The 17,133-nt window shown below is 35.6% G+C and overlaps 1 protein-coding gene across 1 annotated transcript in view; it reads left to right on the top strand.

The window, feature by feature from the left end:
- The window catches only part of LOC306872817 (vacuolar protein sorting-associated protein 8 homolog), a 121,916-nt gene that overhangs the window by 72,204 nt on the left and 32,579 nt on the right, over positions 1–17,133 (top strand). The window contains exons 37-40 of the mRNA XM_079421673.1: positions 3,092–3,274; positions 3,420–3,501; positions 5,582–5,664; positions 11,250–11,330. Of these exons, the coding sequence (XP_079277799.1) occupies positions 3,092–3,274; positions 3,420–3,501; positions 5,582–5,664; positions 11,250–11,330 (429 nt within the window). The remainder of the gene's footprint in view (positions 1–3,091; positions 3,275–3,419; positions 3,502–5,581; positions 5,665–11,249; positions 11,331–17,133) is intronic.

Here is a 17,133-nt window from a genome sequence, read left to right as displayed (position 1 = left end):
TTTAATGTAAATTTTCATATTCGTCATCCTTTCCTATCAAAATGCATGTTACGGATGCGAAAACGCAGAAAATCAAACCTGATCCGATTTTTTTTATTTTATGATGGACAGAAGTTTTTTATTAAACATATTACTTATGTACAAACAACTTGGCAGTATCGGTACATTTTTGCATTAGAATATACAGAACAGGTACAAGAAGATATATAGGCTATATATATACACACACACAAACATATATAAAATAAAAAAAAATAATTAAACACAATAGGGGGTTAGGGTTTTTCCTGTAAATAATATTCTTCTATAAAGGACGAAATATTTATTGCATTTTTATTTTTCCTCACTTTGAGGGCTTTTGTTGGCTAGAAGTAAACTCATTATAACGTTTGTTTCACTTTCAAGTACTCAGATTTGTATATAAAATTTTCTCAGCAGATGTTGTTAAAAAGGATGTCATCTTTGTTAATTATTGTGTGCTCGTGAAGGACTTATAATATCAGCGTGATCTTGCATTATTTCCTTATCACTTCTCATGTGTTTGGCTGTAGTGTTTTTTTTTTTTTTTTTTTTTTTTTTTTTTTAAGTGACATACTGCCAAGTATGGTGACCCATACTCGGAATTCGTGCTCTGCATTTAACCCATCCAACGTGCACACACACAGCAGTGAACACACACACACCGTGAACACACACCCGGAGCAGTGGGCAGCCATTTATGTGGTGGCACCTCAGTCGTGGTATTGAGGGTGGAGAGAGCGCTGGACATTCACTCCCCCCACCTACAATCCCTGCCGGCCCAAGACTCAAACCCGCAACCTTTGGATTACGAGTCCGACTCTCTAACCATTAGGCCACGATTTCCCTCTAGTTTGCAGATCAGACAGAGTTGTCGGCGATTCTTCCTATTGTAAAGTCATGCAGTGTGTAACCTTCTGTCGCTGATCCATCATGGAATGTGAACACAGCAGCAACTGAAAGCTACCCCAGATAGTCGTGCAATGTGAAAACAACGGTGACTTTGAAAACCATGCAGTGCCAACTCGGCGTAATGCAGTCCCTTGCAAAGCATGCATTCAGTGTATTGAAATGACTGGATTTCTCCAAATCCGGACAATTTGTTTGATATCAGCTTTTAGTTTAACTGAATTTTTTAGCAGTTTTTAGCAATAGCAGAATCTGCAGCACTGATTTAGATTTTTATAAAAAATTGTGTAATTCTGCAGAATGGATTTACCCATGTTCATACGTCTTAAATTGAACTGGGAGCACTGCAGTCTTTTTGGTAGCAAAAAGAATGATCAAGATGAGGATTTTGTATGAGCCGCCAGCCTTTTTATTATTATATTTCTAAGGCTCTCAATTTAACGTGTTGATTTTGTGCAATAATTATAAAAAAAAAAATAACACAATCACATGCTCTGTCCCCTGTCCCAAACATATATTCCATAATGAACAATTTTACTAATGTCAGAGCAAGTCAAGCAATACATTAGTAAGCAGATGTTCCTGCAGGGCATGTTTTTGCATTTAAAAACCGCTGTAATGGAGCAGCATGTAACAGAATGCCAGTGAGTTTGGGCTTTTTCAAAGTTGAATTTCAGCATTGGCGATCATAACAAGAGATGCTGAAAAGTGAGATGCAGCATAACAACTAAAGACTTTCTGGCACATAGCACATTTAACCAATGATTAAAAAATATTGCAGATGGAATGCATGAATGAAAAGCTACATTAGACTTATAGACTTTTGCACTTGTTGATGTGGACCACCAGCTTACACAAAATATATTCAAATGTTTGGGGTCAGTAAAAAATTAAGGACACTTTATTTTAAGGTCCAGTGCTAACTATTAACAAACCATTAACTATGACTTTTCCCTCAATAAACTACTAATTTCCTGCTTATTAATAGTTAGTAATGTAGTTGTTAAATTTAGGTATTGGGTAGGATCAGGAATGTAGACTATGGTCAAGCAGAATATGTGTTTTATAAATACTAATAAACAGCCAATATGTTAATAATAGACAACTAGCTAATAGTGAGAATACCAAAAGTAATACTTTATCTTGTAATGACAGTAAAGTCTTACATTGTATATTTACATTGCTTGGAAATAAATGCAACTTGAACTTTCTATTCGTCAAACAAACAAACAAACAAACAAACACAAATCACAGTTTCCATACAAATATGAAGCTGCAATGTTTTCAACATCGATTAAAATATATGATAAATGTGTAAAAATGTAGAAAACATTAATTGTAATAGTTTTTTTTCCCCACAATATTTCAGTTTTTACTGTATTTTAATCAAATAAATACTGCGTTGGTGAGCATAAGGCATTTTTTTCAAAAACCATTACAAAAAAATCTTTCCAACTCCAAATGGTAGTGTATTTTTAGTATGGATATACACATTACATTAACATTACATTTGACAAAGTTATTTTTATTTCATGCCACACGTTCACACATCATGCATAAAGCATTCATCACCACAATTGTGCACAGCACATGATATAAAACAGAACAGAACAACATTGTGGGTATGTGGGTCAATATTTTTTATTATGGTTATTTGGTCCTAAAATGTGCAAGGACACTGGCGTCTTCTCTCTGTGTGTTGCATAAACTCAGCTTTTTGCCGCTCTGATTGCACTCATTATGCCCAATTACACTACACGCTAGCTGTCATCCCTTATGTGCGTTTTGTTGAATTAATGACATTGTCATCAGGCTAAAATGCATGTGCAGGTTACTTTACTTCCTAAACAAGGGCACACCCGAGTCCGAGTTGCTTTCATAATCATGCAAATTGTGCCACAGTTCCAGGGCAAGCAAACTCAGACCACCTCCTACAGATATTCTCAGGTTCGGTACTGCTTCCGTTCTGCACGGCAGCTTTCTCATTACCATGTTTTCACGCAAACTGTGCCTTGTTTCGAACTAAACAGCCAGTGTGAAATCACCCTCAGAAATGGCCAGCTCATTTAGATGGTGTTTCAGAGAACAGTGTCTTAAATATCCCTGGTGAGACAGAAAGGGCAGGTGGAAATGCGCTATCGATCTGTTGATTTCTGCTTCTCAGACCCTGAAGGGCAAACTCCACAAACTTGCCCTGGATGGCTCAGAGGCAGACAAACCCGATGGTGAGGAGGAGGAGACAGGTGATGAAGTGCCGAATCTGTTACAGAGAGTGGAGGAAGCTCTGCATGACATCATTGCTTTGTGTCAGAGGAGCTCGCACGGTCTCAACCAGCAGCAGAGAGAGGTGTGTGTGTGTGTGTGTGTGTGTGTGCACTGTCCGATCAACCTGAGCTGTGTTTTTCATGAACAGGATGTATTGATCTTCTTATTCCTGGTTTTACATTTCTCTCTCTCATTGTGTGTGTACATCAATCTTCTGTCACTCTCAGGCTCTGTGGTTTCCTCTCCTCGAGGCGATGATGTCACCACAGAAACTACTCAAAGGAGCCGACACCAAACACACCTCAGAGGGTGAGACAAACACACACAAGCACTAGTTTGGAGTTTATCCACAGTGTAGCAGCAGTTCTCAACCTTTGTAACTCCAGTGCCCCTATAAGAATAAATATTCAACAATATAAAAAAGCCCCTCATTCTCATCCTATGATATTTATTCTCTTACTTCTGAAATGATGACAACAATACTCTTTTCCAAATGATATGGTATTCAGAAGTGGTTGTTGCAAAATGGCTTGATAGCGCCACCTATAAAATTTCAACGAAGTGCTCCTCGACCTGTATTTCACATACATGTACGAAATTTGGTAGACACATGTAACACACCAATACCTACAAAAAAGTCCCCCCCCGGTACGAAATCTGAAAACCCAATAGTAAGTCAGTTATTTTGAATTTTCTCAGCGTTTTGTGCCATTTTTGCCATTTTCAGGCAATGTATTTAAACGAACTCCTCCTAGAGATTTAAACAGATCAACACCAAATTTGGTCAGTCTAATCTAAAGCCCTTTGTGATTTTAAATTGTGAAGATCTTGAGTTTTCGTTGAAGGTCGTGTCCATGGCAGCCTGACAAACTTCAATGTTTCGCCATGAAACAGGAAGTTGTTATAATTCAGGCATACAATGTCTGATCTGCCCCAAGCTTCACATGTTTGATAAGAGTTCTGTCCTGAACACATGTCCATATTCAGTTAAAGTGCTTTCCTCTGCAGTTTGAGGAGCGTCTTGCTGCAGCCTACAAGATCCAGGGGGCGTGGTTGGATCCAGATCCAACTCCTCCCACCTTACATATAGCTAAAACTACCCATCTCCACCCCCGGATCCCTAAAACCACCCCATCTCCACCCCTAAACCTACCCATCTCCACCCTTAAACCTACCAATCTCCATCCCTAAACCTACCAATCTCCACCCCCTAGATGTGGATCCAACCACGCCCCCTGGATCTTGTGGACTGCAGCGAGCCCTACTTGTGTCCTACAATGTCCGTTCTGCCTCAAACTCCACACGGTCGATAAGAGTCCTGGTCTGAAGGGCCAATATTCAGTTACAACCATAGTGCCGCCTGCTGGCAACAGGGAATGACTTGTTTTACACTAACTTAAATATGCAATGTCCAATCTGCACCACATTTCACAGTCCTGGCCAGAAGACCTCTAAATGCCAATATTCAGTTATATCATCATAGCACCACCTATTGGCAACAGGATATGTCATGTTTTACACCAACTAAAACATACCATGTTCAGTCTGTACCAAACTTTGATAAAAGTGCTGGCCTGAAGACATCTACATGCCAATATCCAGTTATAGTCATAGCGCCACCACCTGGTAGCTGAAATTTTGGCACATATATATGCTTTTGACATATTCCTTCTATATTTACCCCTTTAAATGCATATTGCCCATTGTTCGCTGTCTTTCTAAAGCCATCGGGTGGTGGTGAGCCCAGGTGTGAGGTACCTTTCAACGCTGTTGCAGCTTTAATCCATTTTGTCTATTTCAATTGCCATTTTTTACATAATTGCTTACAAAAAAGTATGGTTATTTCTAATTTTCAAGGTTTGCGGTAGATATTGTGTATTAATAGTGATAAATTAAAACTATTTAAAAAAATAAAATTAAATAAAAATATAGAAAGCAATAGAAAACGTCCATATTATTTTTCAGACATGAATGTGTAACTTGTTGTAATAATGAAGACCCAACTTGGAAGTAGCAGTTTTCCAGATGCACTTGAAGTCCGAATAAGCTAATGATTGATCTGTTGTTAACGATTTCATTTTTCTCCAACAATAACTTCTCATTTCTAGTACAGTGCCATGAGAAGACTGGATTTTCAGTAGTTTTAGCTTTTTGATGAGGTTTGATTCTAAATAGATTATCCCTAATCCTCATAGAAAATTCAAAATAGGCATTAATTAAGTGCTTTAAAGTTTCTTTTGTTTTTTAAAATGAAAATGATTAAAACTGATAAAAATAATGTAATTTTTTTTTTTTTTTTTACTAATTTCACAGACTTCAGTGAAGCTCTAGTGTATAATTAATTTAGCTGAGGTCTCAGTCAGTCCTCATTGTGTCTCTCTTTCCTCAGCATTAAAAGAGCTCACTATGAAAGTCTTAAACAGCATGTCCAGTTTTATCGCCCCACCTGCCATCATTCAGCGCATCCTACAGGTAAGTACATGCTCTTGTTGTTTTTAACAGCTCATTCAGTTTAGCTTAAAACTAGGCTGTTTTAATGCCTGCCTGTTACTAAACTGCCAGTCATTGTGTGCATGTTCAGAGGTCGTTCAGTGTGTTCCAGTGATTGTGGTACGTGTGAGATGTTATTGTTCTGTGGGATTTGTTTGGAAAGACTTAAAGCCTTCTGACTTGACAATAGGGTAGCAGGCTCAAGCTCAAAATCCCATGGTTCTTATTTGTGCAAAACTGTTGACACACTCACAGACATTTACACAGACTCTAAATTCAACTGCTCTGGATATGTCAACAAATCTACCGTCTTGAAACTTTTAAACATCAGGTTTGTGCAGTTGCTATGGGCCATAAATTAGCTTTTATACACTTCAAATTATGGTGTGTTGCTGTTATTTTTTTAATAACAATTCAGATGATCTGAATCAGATTATCAAGTTAAAATTACTTTGAAGTTCAACATAAGGTTGACACACACTTTTTATTACATTATATAATTGTGTGAACCCCAAAAAGTACATGTTTATCACTTGATTTATTTATTGTCATATTTATTGAACATTTGTTCTTTGTTTACACTTTTTGTGTTTGATTACGTTTTTAATGTTATGCAATCTGTGCTCAATATTTATCCTTTTTATTTACAAGCACATTTTCTAATATTCTGTTTCTTAGAATTTTATTCAGTAGTATATATATTGACATTTATGTTCAATTGAATTTTATGAAAATTACAAACATTCTGAATCAAAGGGATTCAGACCTCTTCAGTATGGCAGGATATGCTATATACATGTTAAATACTGTAGGATTAGTTGCTTACAATGGCATCTACAGATGCAACCTTTAAATATTTGCTTTTTTGGCGCAAGCTTTCTCAGAATCCACAGTTAGTTCTCATATTTGCTTTTCTATTCAGAGCCTGGTGTAGCCGTTTCAAACACACACACACATTTTTGCTCTCCACGAGATCGATGCCGCAACTCATGAATCAGTTGATGCTTTGGGCAGTGGAAGGCCTTTATCTGTTTTCATCTACACACATTCAGTGCTGTCAGCTTTCCCCCATCGATCATCATTCTCCCCCCTCCTTATCAGTGCTATTACACCAGCACTCTGCTTCAACCTGCTGTCATTAGAACCTCTGTGATTTCTTTTGAATCAGTGCTTATGATTTTTTTTCAGTGGTTTGCAAATATACACTAATGTTAAAATTTTTGATATTTTGTTCACAATTTATTACAAACCACTTACTTGCAAACTATTAGTTTATAGTTTAGAATTTGTATTTTTAATACAGTAGTAGGATTTATGCAAATAGTGAGTTCTTCTTTCATTTTCACTGTAATAAACAAATTGTTGTTTATTTAGCTCATATGTAAAGAGTTATAGTTTAAAGAGATCATGTTTATTATACTTAACTGATGTGCTGTATTTTAAACCAGTATTAAAGTTGTTCTTAATGGTTATTTGGAGTAAACGGTTCTCCTTTTAGATTAGATCATAAAAAAACAATTCCTGATGTTTAAGTGCCTTTATTAGCCATTTTTTTAAATGCTGCCAATACGCAAATACATATGACTATTCATAAGATGTTAAAACACATCAGTTACTGTAGAGTTAGGATACAAAGGATAATAATTTTTTTTACATATGAGCTTATAAAATAATAATTTTTAAATTACAGTCACAATTAATGAAAAAAAATGGTTTTGAAGTACCTTTTTTCTTGAAAAAATGTGTACTTTTCAGCAAGGATGCATTAAATTGATCAAAAGTATCAGTAAAGACAGTACTGAACACAAGAATCCTGATAATTGATAATAATGCAACAACATTGATAATAAGAAATTATTCTTTAGTCGCAAATCAGCATATTAGAATGATTTCTGAAGGATCATTTCACACTGATGACTGAAGTAATGGCTGCTGAAAATTCAGCTTTGCATCACAGGAATAAATTACATGTTAAAATATATTCACATTTAAAACACTTATTTTAAATTCACAATATTACTGTTTTTACTATATTTTTGATCAAATAAATGCAGCCTTGGTAGACAGTAGGGGCCTCTTTCAAAAACATTTAAAAATATTACCAATCCCTTACTGACCCAACTTTTGAACGGTACTGTACATCACCAAGAAACACACATTAAAGTGAAAGTAAATCTAAGACAAAACATTTGCTGTCACTATAGTTTTTGACATTGTTCATGTTCATTAGGATTCAGTAATAGTCTCTTTTTTTGTGGCCCATGTTGATTCATTAATCTCCCTGCCTCAGCATCTATCTGAGCAGCTCTGGTTCTGCCCGGCTGCTGATGGTGACATTTGATGGCATTTGCTCACAGCGTGTAATCATTAGTGCGCTGCTGTGAATGCAAATGCACCACTGACAAGGAACAGGAAAGGTTAGAAAGAACCCTGTCAATTTATACTAACAAATGATCGCAATCAATATATTACATAATTAACAGGTGTCGTCTTGAATGTGCACTTACACCTGGGCAGAGGCACCTGCAGCTGTACGCACTGTGCTTCCTTATTGCTGTATTTATTATCATTATGTAATTCAAGGTTTAGAATTGATTTCCAATTTGTTTGCGCTCCACAGACTTCTAAGAGAGGGGGCCGTGGTCTGCACCAGACCAAGCTGGTGGCGATGCTGTTTGCAAATGTTCATTGGAGCTATGGTTTTTGGAAGCACCTAATCTTAGAACTATGTTGGTAACGGCAGAACTTGCTGCTTCTGATGCTGCTTTTGGAAACACACTCCTGGTTAGATCTATTAGACTGTGTTGGTAGCCAACCAGATAACCACCTTAAACTGATATGACCTGGAATGTATGGAATATTTACCTGCTTTAGTAATCTGCCAAAGATATTTCTGGAAAACAAGATTGCATGTGAGGATGTAGACTCTTGAGAACATGGCGTTCTGAGTGGAGATCATTCTTATTGTTGATCAGAGGAGACAAATACTCCCAATGTGGAGTTTTTTCACTCATTTTCCAGCATTCATTTGCTATGCATATAAACACTTTTCACAAGTGAAGTAAAATAGCAGGGTAAACTTCTTTAGAGGTACATGGGAGACTAGTAAATATTATGTTTGTGTTGTTTTTTTCTCCAGCGGCAAATTAGATCATCCACTATTGCATTTACTTGGCTTTCCACAAGGAAAAAAAGATCTAGAGAAATGCATTTTACAGCAGTCAGAAGAAAGAACGATGTCAATTTTTATCATCACATTTCTGGTCAGTCTGAATAAGTCTGGAAATGTTGTTTCCACCAGCAAAGCCTCTTTACATTATAACGACAGTATTATCTCAATAATATAACAGTCTTTTTCATGTCTCACGCACTGTGATATGTGGGTGGATGGAGTGTAAGGGGGCATTATATTTCTATAAGAGAACTGTAAATCCTGGTTCTCCAAAGTTCAAAGGGGTGTAAATGTAATTGCAATATTGAAATTCTTTTGGTTGACCATGGATGTTTGGATTTGTTTACAGCTTGTTTACAGGGCGTCTGAATAGTGATAGATGTTTGGGAGGCTGAATAACACCTGCAACTAGAGTGGCATGCATATCTATTTCAGAGTTTAGTCAAGGACGCTCATCTGAGTCAAACATGCTGAAGTGATTAGTAGAGCATCTCTCTTCTTTCTGTCTGTCTCTTCCTGAAGCAGTAGTTGTACTGTACATCTCACAGAAGGTTTATAGTTGCTCCCAGTGGCGTACTGCATGGCTCTTGAGAACCATGAGAGCCATTTGGATGAGGGGGAAATAGTTTTGCTGGAAATAGAAAGTGATGTTATTTTAGACAATTATTCTCTTGCAGTGAATTCTTTTCTCTTTGTTCATCCTTTTCTCTGCTAAATTATTTTATTTATAACTCCATAATAAAAACTATGATCTAAAGAAATAGTCAAATTAACAATTTCCATATTTACTATGTGAACATGATTTAAACTTTTATTCAAAATATTTTTTTTTTCAAAAAGCTTTATTAAGCAAGGACAAATTAAACTGAACAAAAGTGACTGTAAAGACATTTATAATCATACTAAAGATTTAAATTTTTAATAAATGCTTTTGAACATGACAAAAGTATCTCATTAAACAGGATCGTATACCTCTTTGCCATCACAGGAATAAGTTACATTTTAAAATGTTAAGTTAGTGTACTTTTTTCATGCTTGAGATGAAACCTGAGATATGTAATATGTGAAGAAAATATTATTGCATTTAATTTCCAATCAAATGATGTATTATATAAAGAAGTCAGCCATCTCATTCCAAAAATGTACTGCAAATTTATACCACAAGATGCTCTTAAACATAATACATAATTTTGAATGTGGTGGAAATGGTACTGCGGTGGGAATTACTTAAGGCAATTCTACCTTAGTCGAGGTATATACACTGACAAATTAAATAAACTAGTGAGCGTGTGAAAATAGGGTTTTAAGAGATGTGTGTGTTTTGAAAAAATACCCAAATTCCTTGAATTTAAAAAAATACCCAAATACCCTGCATTTAGAGTGCCTCTGAGCAGCATTAAAAAGTCTATATAAAAATATAAAACTAAATTTGGCTCATTAGGCCCATATGGGGGGGGGGGGCCTGTGGATTAGAGTGATGTCCCATTAGCCAAGGGTCCATAGGAGCTAGTTTGTGTGGTATATTGTAAAGAGCGAAATATATTGAGTTTTGTTAGTTTTCATTCTTCTCGCAGAACATATGTTGAGTTTCAAACCTGAACTGTAGGGATTTGATATTCCAGATGTTTGTGTGAGTGATTGTCTCTCCTGAGGGAAAGCGGTTTTAGCCTTGGGGAATTGACTGCATTCATCTTGTGTGTGTAGGAGGTAGACTATAACAACCAAGTTATATGCCCTATTCTCTTCATACAGGATCAATAAAGTACCTTATTGGGATCAAAAAATAATAATCTTATCAGGGCCAATAAAGTATCATATGTTACTGTAAGGGAACTAACTATCAAAGGCAGTATTTTTCATGTTGAGAAAGTGTGAAGAAATAGAGAGTAAGAATAGGAGTGATTATAAAATAATGAATGATCAGAAGTCTGTTATGTTTGCTGTTGCGGGATCTTCATGTTTTTTTTCCCTTGATAACAGAATGTGTGTACTGTTTCTGTCCGTCAGAATGAACAGGATACTGTATGTATGTGTGTGAGTCTTCCAGGTCTTCATCTTTGTGACTGCATCATTCTGAGCCCCTACCGAGGGCAAAATTACCCAAGTGTGTGCAGTCCTGTGATAACAGCTAGTGATGACTGTGTGTGTGTGTGTGTGTGCGTGTGAGAGAGATGTTTCTGAGACTGCACTCCTTCATCATCAGAGAGTTATCAGCTGTCATTGTGAATGCAGTCTGACAGCACATACTGTGTTTACTCTCTGATTTGTGGTTTACTGCAGAACATGCCTTTAAAATTTACTTCTACAAACTTTGTACAGACAGATACAGGTTTCTGCTAGTGTGATCAAAACTATGAAAAAATTATTTATCTCTTCTATGTGTTCTCTCCTGCAGGACCCTGTGTATGGGAGAGGAAAGCTGGCTGAGATTCAGGGACTCATTTTAGGGATGCTAGAAACCTTCAACTATGAACAGGTAGTGATGACTGTGTGTGTGTGTGTGTGTGTGTACTTTATGTAGCAATTTGACCTCATCAGCTTGTTATTGTTAAATGCTTTCTTACACTGTAGAGTGCATGTTCATTGTCGTTTGTCTTGCATTCTTGTACAGTATGTATGTGTGTGTGTGTGTGTCAGTGTGTGTGTACCATGAAGAATGTGCCAAATGTTAATAATTTTACTGAATTAGAATGATCATAAAAATTGTCCTAAAAACACTATTTCACAGATGTTTACATATATCCCACAAGATAAAATAATAATATACTGTATTATTAACTATATTAATAAAAACTAATAAAAATGTATTATTATTATTAATACGTTTTTATTCAGGTTTAATATTAAGTTTTTATGTTTTGTGATAGTTGTTCATGTGTCCTTGTTTGTTTTGAGCAGTTCAGCCGGCCATTTTTATCAGCAAAATCCTCCAGGTTCTGCACATTCATTAGTTTTCCATTTTTGAACCTTTTCCAGCAGTGAATGTTTGATTTTTCACACTGAGGGCAATTGAGAGACTCATACACAACTATTACAAAATTTGAAAACATTCACTGATGCAACATGGGAAGTGTAGATTTTTTAATTGATGATCGGCGTAAATTGTACTTATTTTTTCATTTAATACTGCCCTTTAGAAGCTATATAAAATAGATGTTTCCCAGAAGAAAAATATGATCTTTAAACATAATAAGAAACATTTGCACATCATCATCCTGTTAAAAAGTTCACATACCTTATTGGCCACTTATTGTTAATGGCAGTTCCCTTTCACTCACATAAATTATTCACTGCCTATTTTGAAAAGCACATTTCTATAGCAGCATCAGTAAACAAAAACTCATCACTGTACCAGGGTGTTTACTTTGTGTTAGGGTGTAGTGCAGGGTTTGTGAGGTGTTGATGCACAGCCTGACTCATAAGATGAATTATTAAATATATTCATATAGTATAGCTACCCATAATGCATCATTCATGTCTTACTTTCATACTAATTACACTCTTGCTGGTTTCAGACAGCAGCATAGAAAGATACATCATTTAGCTCTGTTAAATGATAATGAGATCTTCTCTTACTGTTCACGCAGCTGAAGCTACAGCAGCTAAATTCAGTGCTTTATGTGATAATTGGAATGAGATGTGGAGGTGGGATCCTTTGAAAAAGAAAATTTAAAACCTTTAAGCCAATAGCAAGTGTTGAGAATATTTATTGGCACTAAAGTATATTTTGCCCTATAATAAAGAAATTATTTATTTGTTACCTCTGTAAAAGGTAAAATATTTTATCATCACATTGTTTCATTGTTATTTTACTTGTTTTAATGGTTGTGCGTGCTTTTTAAAGCAGTGTTTCTGCTTAAACTGTCTTAAAATTAAGGCCTTAAATTATAGCAGAAAGTAATGTCATTAAATGTAGTATGCATTGCAAAAAAAAATAATATATATCTATATATATATATAATCCTGAGCATTTCTGTATTGTTTTCTAGTGCAAATATCAGATGCAATATAATAGATGCAAAGTGAAGATTTCTGAGAAACTGAACAAAAGTGAGTTTATGCTTAAAACAAACATTAATATGTGGGTAAAACTTCTTCATTTTGAATTAAGGATATTTTCTGGCTCCATTGTCAGATATTTGTTCTTGTTTTCATCATAAACTCACTTTTCAGAAAGAAAAAAAAAAACACTTCTTGATTTAAGAAACTTAATTTTTGATTTAAGAATCTTTAGACATTTGCACTGGAAAACAAGACAAAAAAAGCAAAAAGGGATGAAGAACACTGTTTTGCAGGGTGATCAGAAGTAAAAATTCCATATTCTAGTTGTTATTTTAATTTTTTAATTTTTTGAATGAATTATAAGGTAACAGAGATCTGTTGCTGAGATCAAACTGTTGCTGGTATACATTTAGCAAATTTTGGGTTGGTATTTATGAATTTTATTATGGGCAGAAGAAATAAGGGCACAGTAAGATGATACATTACAATAAGTGTAGCTACTATACTGATTAAGAAACCAGTTTCTAATATCGGCTTTTTCATGCTAATTTCCAACATGCCAGTAGTTTTAATTTAATATAAATATGGGTATGAATAATAATAAAATAAGTATTCTACAGCAAACTGTTGAGAGAATAGGGACCTGTTAGGACATGTTTCAGCAATATTCATAAAAACATCACAGTGATGGGTCATGCACACACACACAGACAAATACTGTACCTTTTCAGTCCCTCTTAATAGCTTTTTAGGAAGTGACGCCCTTCGGACGAACTATCATACTTAACTTATTCCAGCTTATCCTCACAGCTGCTTTAATTAGGTCAGTTGAGGGTGGAGTGTTATGAGAATTCATTAATGGCTGTTTCTTCATTAATTAACAAGCGCATAATTGAAGAAGGTCTCTGGACGTCTTAGGTCCCGTAATGGTTATCAGTAACACCCTACAGTTTTACTTAATGAACAACTAAATACTTTCCCATAAATAGTTTCCCTCATCTCAAGCCCTCACAGAATTTCTTGTCTGAAAACTTCTGAAGCATTTATTCTTATTTGTGTTTTAGTGTTATTATATTGTAGCAACTGGATTAAAATCCTCCCTGGTTTCGGCTTCACTGAAAAAGGCTTTGCTTGTTATTTTCTGAAAGTCGAGACAAAATAAACAAGAGTAAAGAGACTGTGTTGTCTGAAATTCCACTGAACTTGTCTGACACTTATTGACATCTTTTTGCAATGCTAATTTCTTTTATAGATTTTTGTTTGTTAGTGTGAAGAGTTGCTTTCTTCACCTTAGTGTCACCTGCAGGCTAATTGCATCCAGAAATCTGGATCAAGACTTCAGTGTGTTCACTTTTATTCCTTGTATTTGACAAAATAATTGCTGAATCAAGTATGAACTGAACTGCAGCCTTTTAAGAGTTTTAATTATAAGAGTTTTAAGAGTTTTAGAAACCTTTGAAATCCATTTATGCATACATTTATTCTGTTGCCGGAAGTGGCACAAGCACATGAAGTACATCAGAAACAGAATTACTGTTGGCGACTCATTATAGTTACAGGGAGATGAAAGGTTGTTTCTCGGTCTCTAGAAAAGACATTTCTGGATTAGTTAATATGTATGTTGTTTGTTAAAGGTAGGGTAGGTGATTTGGTTCAAAAACATTTTTTATTATGCTGGTTGAAAGTCTCTTCACATCCCAATAACAATCAGTAAGGGCTCATCCACACGAAGCCAGACCTTTCCGTATCCAATCTTTTTTCCCTTGTTCTTCCATAAACACAGCATCATCTCAAGAAATATCTGCATACACAGGAAACCACTGAAACCGACTCAAAACGATGTAGTATACATGCCAGACCAGTATGTGTAGCGGTACTCTGGGAACTGGTTTCAGAAAATAGCGGTTTCAGGCTCCCAAAAGGATCTGTCTGGACGAAAAGCCGATACGATACAACATTTTTACTTATACAGCTAAATGCATCTCTGTTTGTACGGGGCCTAAGTTAAGTACTCTAAATAAATTTTTTATCTAGGACTATAAAATGTTCGTCCAATCAAAATGTTTGGTCCGAGCATTACGATAGGCTGTCCTGCATGCCATACAAATATGTATTTGCATACCTGACAGAAAAAAGCTTATTATTTCTAAATTGTTTTTTGATGTAAAAGTCTTGATAACATTATAAGTGTACCTCAGAGAACAGTACAAAATAGAAAACAAAGGCATTAACCCCTTAAAAAAACTTGTCTTCTCAATGGAAAGAGTCTTGCTTTTCCGCATTTGAGAAATTTGAGTCCTAATAAAAAGCTTTCAACTGCTAAAATCCATTTCTTTGCTTTCTATCCATAATATTGATGTTTAATAGATCGGTCACACTTTATTTTAAGGTTAATTAACAAACCATTAACTATGACTTTTGCCTCAAACTTCTAATTTGCTGCTTATTGATAGTTAGTTAGGTAGTTGTTAAGTTTAGTTGTTGGTTAGGATTAGGGATGTAGAATATGGTAATACAGAATATTTGCTTTATAAGTGCTAATAAACAGCCAATATGTTAATAAGAGGCATGCTAATAAGCAACTAGTTAATACTAGGGATGTGCATCTCCATAACTGAGGCCGATGCGATACGCATCTCGATGCATAGCCAACGATACGATACATTTAACATATATATGAGGCAGCTAGCGATGCGATAAGATTCACCCCTATTACGATGCAGTGCGATTCGATTCAATACAATGTGATTCGATGCAATACGATCCAATGGAAAAAATACGATCGCTTTTATTTCTTTGGTTCAGACAGACAGCAAATCATAAATTAACTTATGTGTCTTCTGATTTCTAACGCCTCGAGGCCTGTTTCATAAAACAAGTTTACCAAATAGGCCAGGCTTATTTCGGTTAGTCTGACTCACTGTCAAATGATTTGGTTCCATATAGCAAATTTAACAAAGATCAACCTCAGTCACTGTGGCTACTTATGCTGGAAAGCTAACCTGGTTTAGAGCAGGCTAACTGTCAGGCTAAGCTGAGCTCCTCTAACACTGACCAATAGGAATGCAATAATATTTCCACTTTCTCACATACTATCATAGCCATGTAGCCTTTCTCTCTGGTTTTATAACAGCTGTACCTTTTATAGTTAGAACAGATAGCATTAGAACATTGCAATCTAACATTGCTCTTTAAAGCATTAACAATCACTAAACTAAAAGTTAAAATCACTAAATTAAAACTACATTTTAACTGCTATAGGAAACACACATTAACTCATCTGAGTTTAGTAATTAGTTACTAAACTATTAGCTTACATTTTATTTACCCATTACAATAGTCCCTTTACAGTTACTGCTATCATAAAATGCATATTTGACTCAGAATTACTGCGCTCCGTCTGTATAGTGCATGCGCGCAGCAGCGCTCGTCCACTCGCGGGCCTCGCCGACTCCTGACAGCAAAATGGATATATTTGCATGACTTTCTAACATTTACAGATGAAAAATATAGGCTACTCTTGACATGTCAGTTATGCACTGAGGACAACAAAACGTCTCAAATGCATTAAACAGCACAAATATATTCGCTGTTTGCTATGGTTGATCGATTTGATCCATGATCGACATTAAGGGTTGCTTAAGAATAAGCGAGCACAAATTAGTTAGTAAATTAGTCATTTATAACCGCTTTAGCGCCGATTGATTTGTTAGACTATTTCAAGTCAGGTTTTGTACTTTAATCCCCGCTTTTCCTCAGGTCTCCGCAGTGTTGTTGTGATTCGTCGTATATATGCGCAGCGGTGATGAGAGAACGCGTTTGAGAAACAGTGTCGAGAAAAATCAATCTACATATAAAATATTGGTCACAGATTATTGGTCACTTTCTAAACCATAAAAGTGTAGCATCTACTGGTAATTAAATATAAATAAATAAATTTTTTACTGATGCAAATATGTTAGAAACGATGCATCGCGATACAAATGCCAAATTGTATCCGATGCACACTTTTTAAATCCATGCATCGCTAACTTTTTTTGCCGATGCACCGAGCGAATCGGGGAATCTTCCCATCCCTAGTTAATACTGAGAATTGGTCTCTATACTAAAGTGTTACCAATAGATCTTTAGAGATGTCATATATCATCACTAGTTTAAAATTTGTAGGTTTGTGCATTTAGTTTCAATGTACACTAAAATACAGGACTGATATGCGTTATACATTGTACTGCTGAGCTATTTGTTTCCTTCCTTGTTATGTAGTTTCTTTTACTTTC

The sequence above is a fragment of the Barbus barbus genome, assembly GCF_936440315.1.
Source record: "Barbus barbus genome assembly, chromosome: 7".
Classification (NCBI taxonomy): Eukaryota; Metazoa; Chordata; class Actinopteri; order Cypriniformes; family Cyprinidae; genus Barbus; species Barbus barbus.
This window is presented reverse-complemented; position numbering and strand designations above follow the sequence as displayed.